A 9,633-nucleotide genomic window follows, 5' to 3' on the forward strand; every position below is an offset into this window, starting at 1 on the left:
AATTTTGCCATCAATTTTCACAAGATTTCCCATGCCTTTAGAGCTCACACACTCCCAAACATCTTGGCTTGGTTTCAAGAGATCCCTGAATTTTCCACTTCTTAATAAGGATATCTTTTTATATCCTTTTCCATCTTTATAAAGTTTAATTACCTAGTTATGCAGGTCTTTTGACAGTACTTTTCTGCTCCCCATGGCTCAGTGTCTAGCCTGTTCAGTGCATCCACCCGAGCGCTAACACAGTCATTGACTTTTAATACACCGACACTAATTGCAATTTAAAAAGCCACAGGTGTGGGAAATTCACCTATAATTGACATTTCCACCTGTGTGTGTCACCTTGTGTGTCTGTAACAAGGCCAAACATTCAAAGGTATGTAAACTTTTGATCAGGGCCATTTGGATGATTTCTGTTATCATTATGATTTAAAAAGGAGCAAAACAACTATGTGATAATAAATGGCCTCATATGATCACTGTCCTTAAATAAAATACTTTTTTTTTTGCATGATCAGTCATATTTTCAAAATCAATGCCATGATTTCACAGTTTCTGCCAGGGTATGCAAACTTATGAGCATAACTGTATGTTTTATGATCTTAGTGAAGAAGGTGCTGTTTGTATACAAGCTAACACATGTAAAGTAAAATATATTCAAATAATTGAAGCCTATCCCACAATAGATTCAAAACAATAATTTGCATAATCCATCTGCCCAGTTGCTCATATAGTGTTTATAGCCCAGTGGGTTGAAAACTTCATGACTGAGAGCTGTTCTTCATTACTACTGAACACACAACAACCATGACTTGTATGGTCATCTTCATCTGGACACTTGTCCTCTGCTTCAAAGGTAAAGAACATTTGGTTTAATCTTTATGTAATGAAAAGTAAAATATATGAGTAACCTGAAAGACTGTTTAGAAAATGTTGCTAATATCTAATGATGTACAATTATTATTTTCTCTATTTCAGAATCCAGAGGTCAGTACACTGTGACTCAGACTCCTGCAGTTGAAGCTGTTCTCCCAGGACAGGCAGTCTCTCTGAAATGTAGAACCAGCAGTAATGTGGATGGTAATTGTACCAATGGACAGTCGTGGGGCCATCAGTGTCTATCCTGGTACCAACAGAAACCAGGACAAAACCCCAAACTCATGATTCTCCCAGGAAACACACTCCATTCTGGGACCCCATCTAGATTCAGTGGGAGTGGGCCTGGGAGATCGTATTTTCTCCATCATCATTATCATCATTGTAGTCATTATTATATACAAATATTGTAATTTTTAGTTATTTTAATCAATTAAATATTTAACAGTAAGTTGCTAGCTGAGGATGATGTGGTCATAAGAGGGCCAGATTGGACATATAGCCATGGCACCAGGGTTAACACCCCTACTCTTAGGATAAATGCTGCAAAATCTTTAGAGCCAAGACACCATTTTACTCTCCCATGAAAAAGTAAGCGCCCATACAAGCTAATATCTTCTTCAGTGCTTTTGTGTTTTGATCTTCATAGCAGATAGAAGAGTGCCCTTTTACTAGCCCTCCAACTCTCCATTCAGCAGCATCTAATCTTCCAACCAGGGACCAACCAGGACCAACTCTGTTTATCTTCATATACAAACCATCAGTGGGATGCAGGGTCCTATGTTGTTGTCATCATTATCATGGTTGTGACGTAATACATTTGTCATGTTCTGAAAGTGCATCTACAAAGTTAACGAAGGTATTGAAACACACATTATCAGTGTACATGAGTGAAGGTCATCATCTAGCATTTAATGAACTGTCATGAACAGGTTACTTGTCACAGTTGATGAGGCAGGACACAAGCGCAGAGAGAACAGGGACATTTAATGAAATAATTTGAACTATAAACAAAGGAAACAAGACTAAAAGACTGAAAAAGAAAGTGTATACCAAACAAAGATAGACCAGACACACTGGGAATGGAGGAACTTACATAGGAACAGTGCTTATGGAAACAGGTGAGGGTGATTAACAACTGAACAGGTGTCTGTGATCCAAACCAGGGAGAGAGGACATTGGATCTCACTGGCACGACAAGCCTGCTATGCCAGGATGTGACATTATGCTGGTCTGAACACAAGACACATGTACAGTATATACACTATCTAATATGAAGGATAATACACACGTTATCTGTAATTAATTACTTAGTGGCATATCTGGTATGTCTCCATCCCTAAATCCACCACAGAGGTTAAAATCAGTCCCTCACATCTGGACCCATTGAGGGGATTTCAGAAGTTGAACATTCTCAACTGTTGGACTGTGGGAGTGAAACTAAGATTTACATAGACAGGGTTGGGTGGTTCTACATGTCCCAGAATAGAGCAGCACTGTCACCAGATGTTCACCCTGTTCCCAGGAGGTTGGAGGTAGAGAAAACTGTCACTATCTTTAAGTTGTGTTATGAGTTATAAAATACATATAGCTAAATGCAGGTGTGATTATCACACTTTTGAGAGACCAAGGTATTGATTAATTGTTCTTATTCTACTTTAAGTCTATTCAGTCATGTCCTTTATTCAAGAATATCAAAAACATTCAGAAATAGATTAATGCAAAGAGTACATGTCAACATGTGGCCAGACATTTGCTGTTAATATGTGAAAATGTTTGTATCTTCCAGGTAAGGACATAAACAATAAGCTAAGACATATGAACTTGGATTTATTATTATTTATTTGTCATTCAATATTTGGAGATAAAGTAAATTTGAATTCAATGAAACAACATACATTTTCTACTAAGGGAAATCTTTATTTTCATCTATTCATCAATGCATAAATTGTGACCATTTTATATATATTGTGTTAGTATGAACAATTTATTGATGACAATGAGGTTCCAAGTAAGAACATGAATAATAAGCTAAGCCTTTTAACTTTTCAAATAAACCACATCTGGCTTTATTATTATTTAATTCTCATACAATATTTGCAAATAAAATATACTTGAATTTAATGAAAGACAACAACTTATATTTCCTACAAAGGGAAATCTTTATTTTCATCAACGCATAAAAGCAAATGTGTGTTATAACAGTACAAGCAGACCATATCATATCTATCAAATGTCCATCTACAGAGAGGATAGACACATGAACTTACGCAAAGCTCACTGTTAGTCTACGTGAAAATGATTAATAAGACAAAACATCTGATGTCAAAACAGAGTAAAAGCCAAAGAACCAGCAACCTCTCTTCACAGGGTTATGTGACAGACAGGTCCTAACCAGAACAGTCATCCCTCCTCAGGGTCTTGATGACTGGTGTCTGGGAGCTCTTCTGGGCTTCACAGGTCACCTCTCCCACCTTGTTCCACTCCTGGGCAGTGAGAGTCAGGGTGCTGCTCCAGCTGTACAGACCATTCTTCTCCAGGACCCCAGAACTGGACTTCTGATTCTTGTTGTTCCCGTCCACTTTCCAACTCAAGGTCCAGTCTGAGGGGAAGCCCTTGTTGGCCAGACACATCAGTGTGGCTGTTGTTGTACTGGACAGCTCCTCACTAGAGGGGGGGAGGATGGTCAGGGTGGGAGCAGTGTTACCTGGGGGGAAAAAACACATAAACTTCACTAACTAACGGCTAAAACACATCTCCTTTCACGTTTTATAATCTTGAATTAATGTGTATTGCTTTAATAAATACAGGTCAGAAAAAAATTAAAAGACCACTGCATCTTTTTCTTTCTTCGAAAAGGAAGGTTTTGAGTAAGGAAGGGTTAAAATTAAGAGGCCACTGCAAATTGAACGCTTCTGTTCCTCATTCAAAACCTTCCTTTTCAACTTTTTTGGAAAGGAAAGAAAAAGGTGCAGTTGTCTCTTAATTTTTTTCAGAGCTGTATTTATTAAGGCAATACACATTGATTCAAGATTATAATTGATGAAAGGTAAGAGCATATGTCATGAAATGATTACTATACAAAGCAGATTTATGAAACATGCAAGTATACAATTATTTATTTTACTCCCTAACTATTGAGTCCCGTTCACAAAACAACTATAAACTTCAATAACCGACACATTATATTTTTAAGGCTTCAATAATACTAATCAGACCCAAAGAAACTAACAATTTATCGTTTTCAAACATTGTACTTAGTATTATTTAATAGAAATGCTAAATTCAAAGCAAAATAGAAAAAAAAGTTCTCCAATTCTAAAATGTGAACATATTTTCTCACACAAAGTGAGAAACCTAAAACCTTCCAATCATGAACAAATATAAAGAAGACCTTGTTACTTACTTCCAACATCAAGTCTGGTGCCGCCACCAAAAGTGACCCACAGTGATACAATCCCTATTACTGCTCATACAAAAACCTCCTGCTCAGTAGACAAGCTGGATGTCTTTAGACTGAGTTTCAAAAAATGGAATTGACTATATTATTAACAAAATAACCTCATCATCTTCCAAATTTGCAATGAATTATTTATATTTTGCCTTCCCTAACACTGAACAAAAACCAATCTTTTAAAACATATCCATATCTATACAGTATATTTATTCATACAATTAATAAAAAAATTATGCTGATTCCGTACTTTTAAAACAATGCACATACATTTTGATCAAATTAAGTAGATCGAATAACATTCATATTTAAATGTGCCTCATTATAATAAGCAATTGTAAATATTCTAGATCAATGAAAAAAATGTAAATCCTCAATATCAAGGCCAAATTAAAAAAATAAGACCAAAACATGGAACAAATATCAAAAGGTAAATAAAGAAGTTAATTGTCTTGTTTACTTACTTCCAACATCCAGTCTGGTGCCGCTACCAAAAGTCCACCACAGTGATACAATCCCTATTACTGCTCATACAAAAACCTCTCTGTGATGATACAGGTGTAACAGTGAAGATCACTCATGTATAATCACATTTAATACAAATATATTTTAATACCTTCCCAGATAGAAAAGACACTTTATATGGACTGTTTCTATAAAAGGAAATATATATTTTAATCCAGATATTTATATTTGTTCCTTCTACTGTTTTTCTGGTATTCCTCTATCCTGTAGGTACAGTCCATTATTAGATTCCGTGTTTGTATTCCTCCATATGGTCCATAAAGAGAACAGCCATGATAATTGTGATCCATGTTGTATATTCCTTTATTAAAGATGTTGGTCTCTGATATAACAGTTTAGGTAAAGTCACAGAGGACTGACAACACTATCAGAAGAATCATAACAGCATACATTTAGAGAAGTAGCTGATTCATTTGAGGAACTTATAACAGAGACCAGTCTTGGGTTATATTTGATCAACAGAATACAAATCTAATTGTGAGTCATACAATTTAAAATATATTACTGACCTTAAAATAATATGACCTGTTTGAAGTTATAAAATGTCAAAGACATTCTAATAATGGGATCCTACTCAAACTGAAATTGATTAGACACAATAATATGCATAACGCATCTACCAAGAGGCTCTTTATGACCCTGTTTTTATAACCCTGTGAGTTGAACACTTCATGACTGAGATCTGTCCTTCATGACAACTGAACCCACAACAACCATGACTATTACAGCCATTGTAATCTGGCTTTCTGCTTTAAAGTAGTTACTTCTACAGAAAGTCATTTATATAGTAACATTATTGTTTTTACTCATAACTAGTGAACACATGATTTTAAATGTCTTTCATGTGACTGTGTTCATTCTATTTTCAGAATGTAAATGTCAGTATATTCAGACTCCTGCAGACACAGAGACAGAATTCTGGGCCTTGGATGACATATACAGTCACATCTCAAATAATTAGAATATTGTGGAAAAGTTATTGTTTTCCTTGATTCAAATCAAAAAGTGACACCTTCATATATTCTAGATTCATTACACATCAAGTGAAACATTTCAAGCCTTTTTTGTTCCAATCTCGATGATTACAGCTCCCCAGACGTGGAGAGGACGTTCCTCCATCTTAAGAACTGGGTCACAACGGCACCCCTCCTGAAACATCCAGACCCCCTTACGCCCTTCACTGTGGAGGTGGATGTGTCGGAGGTCGGGGTGGGGGCGGTCCTCTCCCAGCACCACAGAAACCCCCCCCGGCTACACCCCTGTACCTCATATTCCAACAAACTGTCTGCTGTGGAGAGGAACTACGACCTGGGTGACCGAGAGCTACTGGTGGTCAAGTTGGCACTGGAGGAGTGGAGACTGGCTAGAGGGGCCTGGGAGACGTTGTATTTCCTCTCCACTGTCCTAACAGACCACAGGAACCAGAGCTGCGTGGCGCCTCAACCCCCGCCAGGCCCACTGGGCTCTATTCTTCAAGCGCTTCCAGATCACGTCCAGTTGCACTCTCCCTCCTCCACGACCGTGTGGATGAACTACCCAGAGACACGCCCATTCTACCCCCTCTTGCATCGTGGGTCCTGTCTCCTGGGATATTGACACAGACATTCAGAAGGCAGGGAGACTGGATCCCACACTGGTGTCGTGTCCCCCAGCTGGTGCGGAGCCGGTTGGTGACCTGGTACACAAAACATGGGACCCTGAAGGGATCCAGTGGGGAAGCTCCACCCCCTCCCAGTATCTCTGTGGCCTTGGTCACACCTGTCAGAGGACTTCATCACATATCTGCAGAGGGGAAAACCACCATTGCTGTGGTGGTGGACTGAGTTCAGATTGGTCTGTCAAATCACTGGTTTCTGTCATAACACCCATAGTTGTTCAGTAGAATTGCACGTTTTTTTTTCAAAAGCGGACTGTTACGGAATTTCATGAACTACTGTTCATTTTAGAAATGTCTGCTTTTCTATTCCCTGGTATGTAACTCTGGTCTTTGTTTGTGACAGAAATGATTGTGTTTCCACAGAGAGACGGAGAGGAGGTGTCATGCAACAATGTTTATTATGGGATAGGAAGTCTCGTAGTCGTTAGGCAGGCAGGGTTCAGGCGATGGGTTAGATTATTGAGGTACAGAGGAATAGGCTGGTTCAAGGTCGTAATGGGTGATAAACACAGACATGAACAGACAAGGGGTAACGGGAACATAGACGCCACCTGGTGGGGGGTGGAGACAATAATGAGACAGGTGAAATTAATCAGGGGTGACAATGGTCTGCCTGTCTTTGAAAAAACATAATTAACCCCTGAGTGCCTGATGTGGAACGCCCTCTCAAATTTGCTGTGGCTGTAGTAAAAGAACAGGGCTATTCATCTCAAACACTTCTGGTTTTCATCCTTTTTCTTAGGATTGGGAATAAGTGACACCACTCCAACCGGAGACAGGAGTATCTCATCCCTGAAAGTGACTGGGTTTGACCTCTTTGTATTGGTGGAACTGGATTTTATGCTGTTTTATAGATACTTCTGAAAAGTCCAAATATTATTGTAACAGATAAAATATATAGGTTGAGTATAAAATTGCATTAGAATTATCAAAGTTAGCAGTTCTCCAGGAATTTGAGATTTTGCCAGAGCAAAGATGCATACAGAGAAGCTGAGCAAAAAGCATGAAAGAATGTTTAAAACAACTTACTTTGGTTTATTTTTTAATATTTATTTGGTAATTTTTATGGACAGATTTTCTGGGCACAGCCAGGGGCTGGAGGGTGTCAGGTTTGGGGCCCACACAGTTTTGTCTCTGCTCTTTGCAGATTATGTTGTCGTGGATCCTTCAAACCAGGACCTTCAGCATGCACTGGGACGGTTTGCAGCCGAGTGTGAAGCGGTGGGGATGAGAATCAGTACCTCCAAATCCGAGGCCATGGTCCTCAGTCGGAAAAGGGTGGCTTGCCCACTTCAGGTTGGTGGAGAGTGCCTGCCTCAAGTGGAGGAGTTTAAGTATCTAGGGGTCTTGTTCACGAGTGAGGGAAGGATGGAACGGGAGATTGACAGACAGATCGGTGCAGCTTCTGCAGTAATGCGGTCGATCTATCGGTCTGTCGTGGTGAAGAAAAAGCTGAGCCGCCAGGCGAAGCTCTCCATTTAACGGTCAATCTACGTTCCTACTCTCACCTATGGTCATGAGCTTTGGGTCATGACCGAAAGGACAAGATCCCTGATACAGGCGGCCGAAATGAGCTTTCTCTGCAGGGTGGCTGGGCGATCCCTTAGAGATAGGGTGAGAAGCTCGGTCACCCGGGAGGAGCTCAGAGTAGAGCCGCTGCTCCTCCACATCGAGAGGGGTCAGCTGAGGTGGCTTGGGCATCTGTTTCGGATGCCTCCGGAACGCCTTCCTGGGAAGGTGTTCCGGTCCCGTCCCACCAGGAGGAGACCCCGGGGAAGACCTAGGACACGCTGGAGGGACTATGTCTCCCAGCTGGCCTGGGAACGCCTCGGTGTCCCCCCAGAAGAGCTGGAGGAAGTGTCTGGGGAGAGGGAAGTCTGGGCATCTCTGCTTAGACTGCTGCCCCTGCGACCCAGCCCCGGATGAACCGGAAGAAGATGTATGTATGTATGTACTTTGGTTTATAACTAAAGTTGTGGGGGTTGGATAGCTAACCCAAGGAAAGACCAAATGACTGGTCTTGAAAAATAGTTCCCCAATCCACTAGGGACACATTCCCATCTGTAAAACATTAACATTCCAATGATATCCTACGACATGGATGATTGCTAAAACTTGCAATTTTGTTTCAACTGGCTATTTTCCACAGCCCCACAAAGACTATTTTAACGGAGAAATGAGGTCAGATACATTAACGTTACAAGACTAGATAGATAGATTAGGACTGGAATTGGAAAGATATTACTCACTATTGCAGTGTATAGTATTTACCTGTGCTTAATGTTAATAAACATAGCAGTGTATAGTATTTACCTGGGCTTAATGTTAATAAACATAGCAGTGGATAGAATTTACCAGGGCTTAATGTAAATAAATATAGCAGTGGATAATATTTACCAGGGCTTAATGTTAATGAACAAAGGGTACCTATGTAGAAGGTGAAGAATATCCCCCGACTCTGATAGACACTGTATGTACACTCACCTAAAGGATTATTAAGAACACCATACTAATACTGTGTTTGACCCCCTTTCGCCTTCAGAACTGCTTTAATTCTACGTGGCATTGATTCAACAAGGTGCTGAAAGCATTCTTTAGAAATGTTGGCCCATATTGATAGGATAGCATCTTGCAGTTGATGGAGATTTGTGGGATGTACATCCAGGACACGAAGCTCCCGTTCCACCACATCCCAAATATGCTCTATTGTGTTGAGAACTGGTGACTGTGGGGGCCATTTTAATACAGTGAACTCATTGTCATGTTCAAGAAACCAATTTGAAATGATTCGAGCTTTGTGACATGGTGCATTATCCTGCTGGAAGTAGCCATCAGAGGATGAGTACATGGTGGTCATAAAGGGATGGACATGGTCAGAAACAATGCTCAGGTAGGCCGTGGCATTTAAACGATGCCCAATTGTCACTAAGGGGCCTAAAGTGTGCCAAGAAAACATCCCCCACACCATTACACCACTACCACCATGTTCTCATTCTGTTTACGCCAAATTCTGACTCTACCATCTGAATGTCTCAAAAGAAATCGAGACTCATCAGACCAGGCAACATTTTCCAGTCTTCAACTGTCCAATTTTGGTGAGCTCGTGCAAATTGTAGCCTCTTTT

The 9,633-nt window shown here is 40.1% G+C and overlaps 1 gene segment (V, D, J or C); it reads right to left on the reverse strand.

Moving 5' to 3' along the window:
* Positions 1–3,011: 3,011 nt before the first annotated feature.
* LOC117593627 lies at positions 3,012–5,002 on the reverse strand. The segment is given in 2 exon segments: positions 3,012–3,580; positions 4,792–5,002. A coding segment is annotated over 1 exon segment (243 nt).
* Between the last annotated feature and the right edge of the window lie 4,631 nt (positions 5,003–9,633).

The sequence above is a fragment of the Esox lucius genome, chromosome 21, assembly GCF_011004845.1.
Source record: "Esox lucius isolate fEsoLuc1 chromosome 21, fEsoLuc1.pri, whole genome shotgun sequence".
Taxonomy (NCBI): Eukaryota; Metazoa; Chordata; class Actinopteri; order Esociformes; family Esocidae; genus Esox; species Esox lucius.